Here is a 14,427-nt window from a genome sequence, read left to right as displayed (position 1 = left end):
ATTTCTGACATCTCAACAGAAGTTGCCCTCATGAAGTAGATTTCTACCCTGTCAATGTATAACATACATATATCGTGTTTCAAAAACGAAAAGGAAATATCACATTCTGGGAACCTTATAAGATTGAGTTGACAGTTAACATAGAGAAGACATCAGGTGAATGGGTTGCAATAATTACCGAGTCGCCACTCACTGTACAGGTAACTTGACACTTACCAAGCCATAACCTAAAAGTTGAAGAGGAGAAGGACTAACATCCTCTAGAATTGCTTCAGCTTCCTGCAAAAGTAACAGGATACAACATTGTCAATTAAAGCAAAATATTCCTCTTCTAATCTTTTGTGCTTCCAAAATGAATGCACAAAAAGAGGAAAGAAGAATTGTAGCAGTGAATAGAAGGAGGAAGGTAGAAATCTAAGAGTGTCAAGTTGACGTCCGAGGGAACAATTACAGGATAAGATATCTTACTATAATTTCATTTATTTTGTCCTAAAGATAGATGCCATTTAGACAGGATTGACACCCACACTAAACTCAACAAAAGCCATGGGAGACCTTAAAATTTACTTGAAAGAACTGCAAAAGCAAATATAAGTGCTGCTTCTGTACATATTTCAAAGTTGATCATTAGAGCAAGGAGATTAACAAGACAGACAAGCAGCAATAGTTTGACAAATACCTCATTAAGTATGGTAAGTGCTGTCTCAGGTTTAAGCTCCTTGATTCGGAGACCTTCTTTCATCCAAGACCGAAAGCCACCTTGAACCATGTATGAATTCTGTAATACAATAAACAGGTAGTTAAATATGATGTGCTGCATTATGGATTAGATTTTATATGTTAATGATAAGTTAGTTGTAAAGAGCATGTCTATTGGGTCAAGCTCGGAATACAAACCACCAGTAACGCACATATACATGAATTTCAAGGTGCAGTTTCAGTGTCTAGCACATTCCTTACAGTATTTAAAAAGAAAAAAAAATTGTTCTTTGGTCCACTGCTAGAATGTGACAAATTGTTGGTCATAAAAAACAACAATTTAACTTACCAGCATGAGTTCAATTGCTTTTCATTCAGTAAGCAGGATCAAGTGTACAGTAATATATGTTACAATATCTAATCAGATACTTCCAAGGATGAAATCAAGCTGACACTAACAGAGACTTCAATTATGAAGGATCATATGAGTACATTTTCCAATTTCCAGGATTTTCTATAATTATCTTAAGTATAAAAAATCATGTCAGATTTTGAAGCAGTGTTAACTGTTTTTTGTTATCTAAATTCCAAATCTGATCACTACACTAAACTTCAGCCTGGAATTGGTATATCACATTAAAATTTCGAAGCAAGCTAAGAAGGTATAGACAGACTTGCCTTGACCCCAAGTTTCCTCAAGGAACGTGCGATGCCTTTAGAACGAGTACCATCAGCATCCATAACGATAACCTTGGAACTGTCCTATAGGATGGAGAAAAAAACAAAAGATTCTGAGGCATCATTAGTCATTTCAATTCCTAACCACATGAGAAATAACAGATACATAAAACTGAGATTTGATGTCCATGTAAGATTAAAAAGATGAAACTGCTAGAAGATGATAGTTATTTTATAAAACCATATAACACAAGCATTTAGTCAATGACATCACTCGAGGTTCAATGGTTTTACTTCATAATAGTAGAAATGAGGGAATGAGTTTGTCATGTATATTGAAAACACTGTTAAGCCAAGAGTGTCACAGGGAAGAAATTTTCTGTTTGTTCTTTGCACTTTCAAGTATCATATATCTTCAGAAGCTACAAGTGTACATACCTTAACAATCTTCAAATTTCGAATAATAGCAGCGATCAAGGAGTCATCAATGTCTCTACCACTTTTCAGCAACTTCCGTAAAGTGTCATTGACCTTTTCACAAAATGTTAATTTAGTAGTAGAACGCTACATATAATCACTTATCCATTCTAAAGAGTTATTCAAGATTCTAAACATGTTCAATTTAACAAAGGCGAGGTATACAATGATTATCCCAGTAAGAACTTTTAAGTAGTATTATGCTTCAAACCAACCTCAAGTGGAGTCACATTTGCATATCTAAACCGAGCAGACCGTCGAATATCAGGAATACCATCTTTTTCTAGCAAATCCTGAAGAAAGGAAAGTATCAACATGAGCCACTATTGACCAAATTCAATATCAAAATAGTAAGCCAATAAATTCAAAAGGATGGGGAAACTTTCTTAATACAAGGCAACCATCGATCTGGAAGAATTTGGCACAATGATAGAATGGGCATCAAAACACCAATATAGCATCACAAATTGTAAAACTGCTTCTCCCGCTTTGCATAAAAGGGCCAGAAATAAAATAAAATAAAACAGAATAAAATCACATGCCTCATTGCGGACATCTATCAGTGTGGCATCTTTGTCCCCAGCCAAAAGCTCCATTGCCAATTTAGGGGATAAATCTCCAGAGTAACCCCCATATGTCCACAACCAATAAAAGGCCCTGCATATCTTTGACATCTAGTAAATATAGCATTTGCAGGGAGAATCAATCATCTAATATAGATAAATTAAAGAATTCACTTTGGTGGAGAGAGAAATTCATACCATATTGTTGCTGAAGAGCCCACAAAAACAACAAATGGAACAATTGGGTCATTTGGATCCAACCCAAGATTCTTCTCCAGTGAATATATAGCCATGTATATCTGCCGACACGACATAAGTTATAGAAATACAAAATGCTGGAAAATTCAGAATGTTAGTGAAACTAAACAGAATATTTTAAAAATGGATATGAAAGATTTCAAGTTTTCAACCATAAATAAGTGTAAGCTTGTTATACTATGCTTGATGAAGCACCACCCAAGATGATGACTTGACCCCACTCATTTGATTATCAAATCAAGTTTCAAATAAACAATAACCAATGTAGAAATGTCATACTTAAGCAAATACTTAGTATCAGTTAAGCTGAGATTCAAGATCCTAACAAAACTATAATCCATAATATTCTAACCTGTTGAGATGCTGGCCCAATAGGCCTCAAGAGTTTTGCTGCTTTGTCTTCATATACATTGACTGTATCCCTAATCCCTGGAGGAAGGAGCTCCTTGGCTGACCCGTAAAGATAGACAGCGTACGATGCTCCGCTTACTAAAGAACTCTCTACAGCTACAATTGTGCGGCGCAACACATCAACAACCACAACAGGTACCTTACTAGTGATTCCACTTAGCTCGCTTGAAATGCCAGTAATTTTATTCTTTGTTAATTCCCCTGTTTTATCTACAGAAGAAAATGCCTTACTAATAGCATTATCTGCAGATGTAGTAGCATTTTTAACAATAGAATCTATAAAAGAAGTAACTGTATCCAGCGAGTTCCGTAAGGCAGCTTCTCCCTTATTAACTGAGCCATTGATTGAGTCGTTGATTCCAGCGACAAGGTCACCGACACTAGCTTTTGCACTGGCTACTGATTCGTTGTCCACATTATATGAATCAGGCACAGATGTAGAAGTAAAATTCTCTTGTATTACATCAGTACTTGATAGTGTTTCAGGTTGCACCGGCACTGCTAATGTGCTAGATCCTTCAGTTGACTGTTCTGCAAAGTCCACAACATCCTCTGCCACGGTTGACAAATTATAACTCTCTATGTGTCTGAACTCTCCATTACTAAGTGAATGATGTCCATCCGTTGTCACCGATGAATAACCCCACGTATTTGTAAGGTACCCTGGTTCACTTGGAGAAATAAAACTACCTGAGACAATCTTTGTAGATTGCACAGCAAATGAGTTCTTCAACGAGTGAGTGTGAGTTCCATACTGAAAACCCAGATGCACAACTTCTTCTCCTACACATCTGCTCTCAAGATCTTTTCGAATCGGGTACAAGGGTTGCAATCCCCCAAACAAGGGAATCTGCTAGAAGAAATCAATTGTTATAATTAGCAACAAAAAGAATTAAAACTTATGTCCTGCTAAATGGGGCAGGATATATGCATCAAACGACACCATACTGTACTATCTCAAAACCATGATTGAACAAGTAAAAAAGCACACTCTAGAATTAAAAAATTAGGTCAATTACTATCACTGATGCATCAATAGCACAGAACATGTCCAGGTTTCAAAATTGTGTTCATGAAAGTGGAACCTCAACTATGGCAACGTTCTATAAAGAAATTAAGATTGTTTTCATTCTCAATTTAACAAAGCAGAATCGCAGAATATTGAAGGAAAATTCAAAAGAAATGGAGACAGAATTTTGAACCTGGGAAGAAGAGGAGTAGCTCGGGGTTGCTGAGCAAACAGGCAACATCCTCATGATGATGAAATTGAAGATGATGAATGAATCAATGAATCAATGATCGATGATCTCAGCCACTAAACATACACATCAATCAAAATCAAACTTATCAGCCTCTCGCAACTGTCTCTCACTTCTGGTTCAAATCAATGCATGCATTTTATTTATTTTATAAAATCAATAATCAATAAAATAAAATTGAGAAGAGAAAAACACGTAACCAGAGAAAAATTGATGATTAACCGCCAGCTTTGTTAACAAATTTTGCTTATTTCACTTAAATTCAAGGCTCAGTTTCAAATGGCATTTATAAACTTTCAGAATGCAAATCGAAATATTGATATTTTTCAAAGTTTAATCTAATATTATATATAAGTTAATTAATTTTAGTTTTTAATATATATGATAAACTCACTCCCTCGCCTGAGCTCCTTCTCATGTGTATGCTTGCCTTTTTTTTTTGTTAATATATTGTTTTTGGCTAGAAAATTTAGATATGAAAATAAAATGTGTGATATATTTTAACATTGTAATTTTAGATTTTTTTAAAATTGTGAGATATACACAAATTGAAACCTCCAATTTGTGTTTAAAAAGTTTTAAAGTTTTGGAGATCTTCCGATTTATGTTTAAAAAATTTTAAAAAATCGGAGAGTCCGATTTGTATAATTTCAATTTTTTTAATTTTTTAAACATAAATCGAACGTGTACCAAAAAATCAGACGATCTGATTTCTATACTTCTTATAAATCAAACGATTCGATTTTAACTTTTAATACCACAACTGTGTAAAGTATCTATACACTTCATAACTAGTTTTACAACATTCTCTCTTTCATATCTAAATTAAAAAGTGTTAAAATTTGCGTGAACTCATGTTTTTTTTTAAATAAATAAATATAAATATATATAAGAAAAAACCGTGAAGCGGAAATTTCAAATTTGTGTGGAGTGTTTTGCTTTGTTAGATTATTGTTGTTGTTATTATTATTATCCGAATGCGAAGAGAGGATATGGTGAAACTGAGGCCTAATCTCATCTCAATTTGTCTCTACTCAGCTTCACGACACATAACACATCACACGTGGAGTACACGTGGATCACTCATTTTGATTTTCATGACCCTCCTTCGGAAGTACACAAATTCTAACTTATAAGGAAGGTGTTTTGAGAAATTCTATTGGGAGATACAATTACTAGCTAATCAAAGGAGATATTCTTGCATTCTTAAAAACGGTTACATCAAGTCGTCAACAATTTTTTTAAAAAATTATATATGGATATTGTTGGGAAAATAAATCTTGGGCCAACAATTTATCAGGCAATAATTTATTTAACAGCAAAAAATAAAATATTAAAATAATTTTCACAATTGAATATAGACAAAATTAAACATATTTCAAACAACAAATAACATGAAAAAGAATAAAAAAAGAAACACCAAAATTTTATTCCTAAAAAAATTTTAATTTTTTGAAATATCAACAACTAATAGAATACATTATTGAACCCACTAAAAAATCAAGATCAACTTTCCAGAGAGTGGATATATAATTAGTAATAAGACACAGTATTATAACAATTAAGTTATGTCCTAATATTTAGCTTTGCACTATTTTTACTATTTTGGTTGATTTAATTTAGTATTTGTTACCTCTTTCACATTTTTTAGGTTATTAGGTGCTTAGTCTTTTTTTTTTTCTTCTTTTTTCTATTAATAAAATGTTCTATCTTTTCAATTTATGCATAATATTCTATATGTCTATGATTTTCTTTTTTTTTGGATGTGTTTGTGTTGATATTTTTTTCATGCCTTTGTTTGATTTAAAATTTGTAATGTTAATGTAATTTAAATGTGCAAATACTTAATTTTGGATATATTTATATTGTTCATTTAATTTTGGATGTGTTTATAGTTAAAATTTTATTTTTAACCTTATGACATGAACACTGAAATTTGTCATTGTGAATGAGTTTTGGATGTGTTGATAAAATACTTAACATGCATTATTATAATTTTAAATATGTATTTGAGTCTAATTTTGTCCTATATCCAATATGTAGTGAGTCTAATTTTGTCCTGTATCCAATATGTAGTCTAGAACCACAAAATCAATAAAAAAATGTATTTGTGCTGGTCCAAAGAAAAAAAAAGTAGCAGCTAATAAGACTTTCATGGACAAATTTGATGAATCAAATGATAAAAATGTCAAAAAAAGAGTTGAAAGGCCGAATAAATAAGAGGGTCATAAAAGGTAGTTTATTTTACAATTTACAAATTTTCGAGAGATTGCAAGTGACATACGCAATATAGCATAAATTAACTAGTGTGTCAATTTTTCAGAAAATACTTGATACCCGATGCTCTCCAACAATCATCGCGGATATGATGGAGCATCTGATACACAAAGATCCGATCAAATACAAAGAAATTAAGGACATGGGTTTTGGATGCTTAAGGCACATTTTAAGGTGGTCGATGAACTAATATTTGATAGTTGTCCTAATGCGGTCATATAACAAGGATCAAATGCATATAAAAGTTGAGACCGAAAATATACCAATTAATGCACGTTTAATATGTCGAGCATTGGGACTCCCTGCAAAAGGTAATACCTAAAATATATAATTAATATAAAATGCATATATGTTTTCTTTTACACTATATAATAGGGCTATTGCTAGTTATTTTTTCTTCTAGTAATACTTCTCTCGTTCCTGTGCTTTCATTTTACAAGTGATAGCTTCCCAAAGTTAGATCCGAAAAAACATCGTCAACTCATAAACACCTTTAAAAGTACAACCCAAAAAAAATACAAAATTTATAACACCCTCCCCAACAATAGACACTAAAATAAATCTTGGGATGTTTGTTAGCAGTAATGTGCCTTTGGGTGGCCTTGTTTGAATGTTTGTTTTCTTCAACAGCTACAACTTTCTGTACATATAAAAATATGTTAAATTTAACCGTCTAAACAAATGAAAAATATAAATAAAACAAGATAATATTGTAAACCATGGTCATTATAACTAACCTTTGGATGTTTACTACCATCTTGACATTTCTTAGTGGCCTTCTTAATTACCTGGTCCATATCCGTCCCGAGTCTCTTGAAGCTTGAACGCTTCCTAAGTACCACACGAAGAGGTCTCAAAAATGCATTTAACCCATCAGAACACTTACTTGTAATAGGCAATCTCTTTGATGTACTTGTGCCTACATTTTATGAATGTTGTGTGCAATGTTCACTAAGTGCCACTTTAGCACTCGCAAAAGCGGAATGCAATGTATCAACCTCCTCCTTGTCATGCACAAAGTATTGGGCCACATTTTAGAAATCAACACACAATCCCCTAAATATATTCATGCTTTTATCAGAGCATCGTGAATCGTGATTGCTTCTAATGTGAGTGTGCTTGCGATAAATATTCTTGCTCTACTGATGTAGCATATAGGACGAGTTTACCTTGTTAAACCTACAATGGGACAGAACGGGTAGGGTCTGGCAACAAAGGATACCATATAACTCAAACATGAAGCAGTTGTATCTAACCTGGTGTAAAATATAACAAAACACAACTTCATAGTCGTTATAATTAAAGATTCCAATTACTATCTTCTGTTCGGTCACTTCGTAAAAGTATTGGTTGTCCTTCATCACCCTTGGAGAGAGGTTATGGTTGCTCTTTTTGATAAATTCGGTTTGAACATCACGAAATATGCAGTTGGTGTACTCATATTGGAACTGCTTTTCGATGGGAGAATACGATACACATGGAATCAGGCCCTTGTCTACTGCATCACATTCCAACTCTTTCTGTTCTTTATTTGCAAGACAATTATTATATTAGTGTACAAATTGACTCAAGCTGCTCTTACAAATTAGGTACTTATCGAAAAAAGTATGCATGTTCTCACTCTGTTGTATACTTCTCAGGCCAGCCCAAAATTCATGGTTTAGGAATACAAGGATCCACATATTGTGAATATGATAGATATCTTCATTTCGATAAATATATTTACCATTAAAATACTCACTTATGAGATGACACTAAACATTCATGAAAGGGCATGTAACATAAGTTCATTAGTTTTACAAAATCTATTCAACAATTAAAATGACTAATAAACAGGGCAGTTAAGTTTTGGATGTGTATTCATACCGTTGAGCCATTTGTTATTATGAAGGTTGTACTCTTCAATGAAGTTATGCCATGAACTCTCAAATAATTTTTGTCAACAAGACTCCAAACAATCCGACCTATTGTAGCATTAATTTCTTTAAAACGACTAAATCCTTCAAGTTTTTGTTGTATTTTCTTCATGATGTGCCAGAGATACAATCTAGGCCTAGTGTTTGGCATGACATTCTGAATAGTTGTTAACAAGGTCTCGCATTGGTCAGTTAAAATGCCATCTGGTATTTTTTCATACATTTCACCCATGTTTGCATGAGCCATTTAAAGGATTCAGTCTCTACATTGCCCAATAAAGCATCGCCAAGAAGAACTAACTTTTCATGGTGATTCACGCCTACAAATACTGCAATTGGCATCTCAACCTTATAGAAAACCAACACATGGGACAATCAGTGACCTTGTAAATTAATAAATCCATAAAGAAATAAACAAAAAAATTACTTGTTGATCCTATATGTGGTGTCAAATGACACCACGTCACCAAAATACTCGTAAGCAGCTCTTGATCGAGTATCCACTTAAAACATTTTAAATAAGATATTAGATATGTTTTTATTGAATAAGATATAAAAAAAATTCAACTTTATTTTTAAATTTTAAATTTTATTTGTATGGTTTTGAATGTGTGTAATATTTAAAATTCTATGATTCCATAACACCAAGACTATTCATGTTAAATCATTAAGAAAGAAACATTTGAATACAGAAGCATGATTAAAGGAATTTGGTTCTTTGATCTTCCTCAACCAAAGTCTACTGTATCCCTAAAGGAATTAAATTTTAAACAAAATAAATATGAAGAACACCAAGTTAATGTTCATGTCATATCATGTATTTTTACCTAGAATGAATATTCATGTCATGCAGAATAATATAGACAAAAAAGAGGAATTATTATTATTATTATACGGTACAGGTTAGTTGAATGATTCACGTTAATTATGAATCGAGTCCTCTTTTTTTGTTTCTTACTATTATTTTTTGATAATTTAAACATGGTTTAATTACTTTACAGGTTCTTATAATTTTACCGAATTTTCAATTAGATCCCTATACTTTTTTTCTTTTCAATTAGGTCCCTATACGTGATTTTTTTTTTCAATTAAGTCCCTGTTAACGTTTAATGTTCAAAAAAACGTTAGTGAATTGTGAAATAACTTATTTACCCCTTTCTTCTCCCTATAAACACTCTATGTGTCTGAGTTATGTGAGGTTTCTTTTCTTCTCTGTTTTTCATTTTCAGTTTTTATCTTCCCCAAATTTATGGCTCAAAGTCAAAGAACCTCATTCATTCTCTCTTCGGGAAGCTGTGTTTTCAGGAGCTCCAACTTGAAGGAAAGAAGACACCTGTGTTTCTGTGGAGAGGCAGTAACCGTCCGCTGTTCCTCAGCTGTTTCTGACCATGGTAGAAGGTATGTTACTTGTGAGAAGATACCAAAATGCAACTTTTTTGAGTGGATTGATGATTTTGAGTGGATTGAGGTTGATGACGGTGCAAAGAATGGGTGGCCAAAAGAAAAGGAAAGGCGGGTTCACTGTTTTTGTGGTGACACACTGAGTCTTCAAATTTCAGGAACAACAAAGAATCCTAATAGAAGATTTATTTCTTTCCCTAACAGAAGATGCAAATTTTTTGAGTGGGTTGATGAAGTTGGTGCAAGAAGTAACGTATCTGCTGCTGCTGTTGGAGTTGTTGGAACACAAAATTCTGCTAAGTTGGAGGGTGAAATGTAAAAATTGGATGCACAAGAAAAAAAGATAGAGAGACTAAACGTGGAGATGGAGAGATTAATTGTTGAAACCAGAGAAATAGATGCTTGTGTGGGTAGATTATGTGATGAGTTCAATATTCTCCAAGAACAAGTTGGGAGATTGGATGACAATATGAAAATTCAATGTAAAATGCAATATATGCTATTTATGTTTTTGCTAATCTTAATAATTGGAATGTGGTTTGTAAGAGTTTATAGTTATCTGCGCTATGAAATTCTAATGTAAGAAATTCTATGGCTTCAATCCAATGAAAGCTAATTATGTTTAGTTTGAATGAATTTTGCATTTTGATGTATTTTGTTTGTGTATAACAATTAAATGATAGTTGGGAAGATACTTTATGAATGTGAATATTTAAAGTTCCACAATTGAGAACACTTGCAGAAAAAAGTGGCCAGATAATATGCCACGTATATTTTCAACTAATAAGTGTTCCTGTAAACCATACTTACACAAAATATCACAACATAAGTAGTCATATAATATGCCGCATACCTAATCCAAAATAAAGGTCTAAGAAGTGCAATAATTAAAAGTGGTCCAACCTAATTCCAAAATATCAAAATAGTAGTCCTATCCACATAATAAACAGTGGCCACAAAGACACAAGATATACTATTTAATAGAAACCCCAATAACCTTAACTATAAATTTAAGCATACTTCAGTCATCACTTAGGTCTATATGTAGACTAGGTGTCCTTTTTTCCTTCCTCACTCCAAACTTTAGCCTGTCACTTCTCTTCACACCAAACACCTTTGTCTTTGGTAAAGGTTGAGACGATGCTCTAGGTTGTTGCTGAGAATTTGCACTTGCCACAGCTAGGAGAGGCTAGGAGGCTGGCCCTTCAAGAGGTAAGGCTTGTTGTGAGGTGGCTGTGGTTGGAGTCTAAAAAGCTGAAGTTGCAAGTATGGGAGGTGGTTGAGTAGAGGCAACAACAGGAGGTGTGGTGGGTAGCTGTTGTGAAGATGCATGTGTGGTGGGTAGTAGTTGTGAAGATGCAGCTCTACCCCCTTCCCCTGCCCCTTCTTCTGCCCCTGCCTACCCCTATTTGCCTTATTCTCTCAAATCTACGGACATTCACACCGGATCTATTGTCGGCAGCAGGATCAGTGTCAACAGTAGTCGCAGTATCAGCAGCAGGCACAGTGTCAGCACCAGCCGGATCTTCTCTGTTGGCGGTAGCAGCAACATCAGGCTCTGAAATCAGGTAAAACACAACCAGTTGCAATCCACATTGATTTATTTATAACACAGCATAATCAATTTATAATCCTTTTATAATCTATTTATAAGGCAGCATAATCTGTTTGCAATCCACATTGATAAAACAGCAATTTATACCACAGCATAATCTATTTTCACACACCATACGTTATACTATCACAACCTAATCCACTAAATACATCAAACACCTTATAATTTCAAAAAGAAAACAGTAAAACAACAGTTTGTATATTCAAATTTGCTTGATACCTGAGACTATTGGATTGGGACAATGCCTTCTATTATGTCTATATTGTCTGCAGTTATTACATGTAACAGATGTACCCGTCCTCCTAAGCTTTGTTTGAGAACGGTTCTCATCAGGTTCTCTGATCTTCACCATCGTGGTCGTTCTGGCGTCACTCTAAAGATGGGAGATATGATGGTATCACACTCAACTTTCGACCACATATTTTCTCCGTTGATTGGAGAAACTAACTTAACAATATATTTATCTGAAAAATAAGGATGTATTTTAATTAAAAAAAGTAAATAATATTATAAAATTATTGAATTTTAAAGGAATAAAAAATGTGAAAATTTTGTGTTTCGAATTATTATTACATCGAAAGTCAACATTCAAAACGAATAATCAGCTTATGAAAAAGAAGCGGTCACACGTTTAAAAATCATAGACTCACATGCAGGGTATTCCTGCCCTAACTACTCACTCTATAAAGCCCAAGATATTTTCTGAGGTTTAGTTTATTCTGATATTTGGAGCTTAAACCCTAGCCGCTTCACTACTCTTCCTCTCTTCGGTAAAATCTCTTATTCAATTCTCTGATTCCATGCGATTTTCATATGCTTTTCTTGTGTTTTCTTCGTTTCCCTTCGAATTGATCTTTTGTTTCTTCTTTTTTTTTTTCGAACTTTTGTGATTTGCTATTCTTCAATCTTTGTGATTTTATTGAAATATCTTTCTATGTTTGTATAAGAAGTTAAGCATTTTTTCCTCTCTCTCTGGCATTGTTGTTTTACGTCAGTGTGTTTATACTTTGTTATTATTTTCAAGTTCTTTTTTATTTTTACTGATTGTTTTTCTTTTTACCAAGTCTTTAGTTGCTGTTATATTGTTCTGTTTTCTATGTCTGCTAAATGTTTTTGGAAATGCTTGATTTGACAATTGAAATGTATCTCATTTTTTTCCGTCTTGTTTAAACTGGTAACGCCGTATTATTTTTCATTCAATTGTTTTAGTAAGTGTGATTATTGCTAAATGATATGATGGCATGCCTGTTAATTGATTCCGGAAATGCCTCAAATGATAAATGGAATTTGTGTGTTTGCGTTTTGTTCTTATGTGTGTCATCATAATATATAAATTTTTTTTATGGGAATGATAATATATAAATGAAACTGGTGAAGTGGTATAATTTTTCCTTCAGTTCTTGTAGCTAGTGTGATTATTGATAATAATAATAATAATAGTGGGTCTATATGCTTGGTTTAGGGAACATTGAAGGCGTGAAGTTTGGTTAAGAATCATCATGGCATTGTGTAACAAGCTTGGAAATTTCTTGAGACAGAGTGCTTCCGGAAGTGGATTAGCACCTGCTCCATCGATGCTCAATTATATTCGCTGCATGTCCTCAAACAGGCTTTTCATTGGGGGTATTTAACTTTTGTTAAAAACGTAGTTATCAAGATAAAGTGATATACTACATATCTGTCCACTGATTTCTCTTTTACCCTAATTACTTATTCTGGATTTTGCGTTTTTAGGCCTTTCATACGGAGTTGATGACCAGTCTCTTCGGGATGCATTCTCCGGCTTTGGGGATGTGGTTGATGGTGAGTTCACCTTCTCATGTGCTTACAATTTGCTTTGGTAATTGGTATCATCGGAGGACTTTATTGACAGTTAGAGATACTCCATTAGATCTTGTTGTTTGTTGGAATTTGTAAGCAAAATAGAGGGATTCTTTAGGAACCTAACATGCATTACGATTATGATTGTTATAATCAATTGACGCATGGCATCTCTGATCACTTGTCTAATTGTTATGAGAGTTCTGAATTTTTCTAGTGAATGAGTGATTGGAGCTCGCCCTCAAATGGTGAGATCAATGGGTTTTCTTGGGTTGGATACTCTTGAAACTTGGATAAAGATGAGATGAGATTTTACACGTGTACTATGCCTGATACTGTTATGGTTTGGAACACCCAATTAGTCAATTTTTTTTCCTGATTTTGTTTGTTTACAGCAAAGGTGGTCACTGATAGAGACACCGGAAGATCAAGAGGTTTTGGATTTGTCAACTTCTCAAGCGACGAGTCTGCAAGCTCAGCACTCAGTGGAATGGATGGGCAGGTTGGAATGCTTTCATGATTGTACTAAACTTTGACACAATAGATGATTTACCTTACTGATATGCACTGTATCTTCAGGATCTAAACGGCCGAGTGATCAGGGTGAGCTATGCTAATGATAGGCCTACTGGACCTCGGGGTGGTGGCGGTGGTTTTGGTGGTGGTGGTGGTGGTTATGGGGGAGGTGGTTACCGTAGAGGTGGAGGTGGTGGTTATGGTGATCCAGACTTCTAGATCACAGTGCCCCTCTGCATGTTTACAGTTCTTTGGGTTGTCTCTCAAACTTAAACTAAGATTGCTCAGGTGATAAATTAGCAACTAGATATGTTAGGGTTATGGAATTTCTTATGTTTTTTCCGCTATATTAATGGAGCATTTGTTTCTAATGCAGTTTCAGTGTGCAAGCGTTGATTAATATTTTTTATTCTTTAAAAAAAATGTTTCCAGAAGGGTTTTGATTTTTGAATTTATTTCGAGGTCATCAAAGAGTGTTCTTTTAATTTAAAATAAAGTAGGATCTTTTCTGATTTCTTATTTATTATCGAAACTAT

General features: G+C 33.8%; 2 protein-coding genes across 4 annotated transcripts in view; one reads left to right on the top strand and one right to left on the bottom strand.

Moving 5' to 3' along the window:
• LOC107638441 overlaps positions 1 to 4,687 on the bottom strand; it is an 8,539-nt gene extending 3,852 nt beyond the window's left edge. The window contains exons 1-11 of one of the 3 annotated variants that reach the window (XR_001619803.2): positions 4,546 to 4,687; positions 4,289 to 4,401; positions 3,028 to 3,936; positions 2,616 to 2,716; positions 2,397 to 2,511; positions 2,070 to 2,147; positions 1,816 to 1,908; positions 1,378 to 1,461; positions 680 to 778; positions 469 to 576; positions 217 to 279 (exon numbers count right to left, since the gene is read on the bottom strand). Coding sequence is in view for 2 of the 3 variants with exons in the window: in XM_016341704.2 (XP_016197190.1) it covers positions 217 to 279; positions 680 to 778; positions 1,378 to 1,461; positions 1,816 to 1,908; positions 2,070 to 2,147; positions 2,397 to 2,511; positions 2,616 to 2,716; positions 3,028 to 3,936; positions 4,289 to 4,342 (1,596 nt within the window). In the remaining variant the exon portion in view is untranslated. The remainder of the gene's footprint in view (positions 1 to 216; positions 280 to 468; positions 577 to 679; positions 779 to 1,377; positions 1,462 to 1,815; positions 1,909 to 2,069; positions 2,148 to 2,396; positions 2,512 to 2,615; positions 2,717 to 3,027; positions 3,937 to 4,288; positions 4,402 to 4,545) is intronic. The other 2 variants (XM_016341704.2, XM_021120455.1) reach the window with 2 other exon arrangements.
• Positions 12,176 to 14,325, top strand: LOC107638440 (glycine-rich RNA-binding protein 2, mitochondrial). The gene is made up of 5 exons (XM_016341703.2): positions 12,176 to 12,324; positions 13,017 to 13,177; positions 13,289 to 13,357; positions 13,771 to 13,877; positions 13,955 to 14,325. Exons 2-5 carry the CDS (start codon positions 13,054 to 13,056, stop codon positions 14,108 to 14,110), a joined length of 456 nt encoding a protein of 151 aa, XP_016197189.1. The 5' UTR covers positions 12,176 to 12,324; positions 13,017 to 13,053; the 3' UTR covers positions 14,111 to 14,325.

Source organism: Arachis ipaensis, chromosome B04 (assembly GCF_000816755.2).
Source record: "Arachis ipaensis cultivar K30076 chromosome B04, Araip1.1, whole genome shotgun sequence".
Lineage (NCBI taxonomy): Eukaryota > Viridiplantae > Streptophyta > Magnoliopsida > Fabales > Fabaceae > Arachis > Arachis ipaensis.
This window is presented reverse-complemented; position numbering and strand designations above follow the sequence as displayed.

Bases quoted from the DNA above. Each gene is read 5' to 3' on its own strand.
- LOC107638440 (XM_016341703.2), top strand. From the start codon at position 13,054: ATGGCATTGTGTAACAAGCTTGGAAATTTCTTGAGACAGAGTGCTTCC. The intron at 13,358-13,770 runs GTGAGTTCACCT...GTTTGTTTACAG, and splicing joins CTTTGGGGATGTGGTTGATG to CAAAGGTGGTCACTGATAGA. The intron at 13,878-13,954 runs GTTGGAATGCTT...CTGTATCTTCAG, and splicing joins TCAGTGGAATGGATGGGCAG to GATCTAAACGGCCGAGTGAT.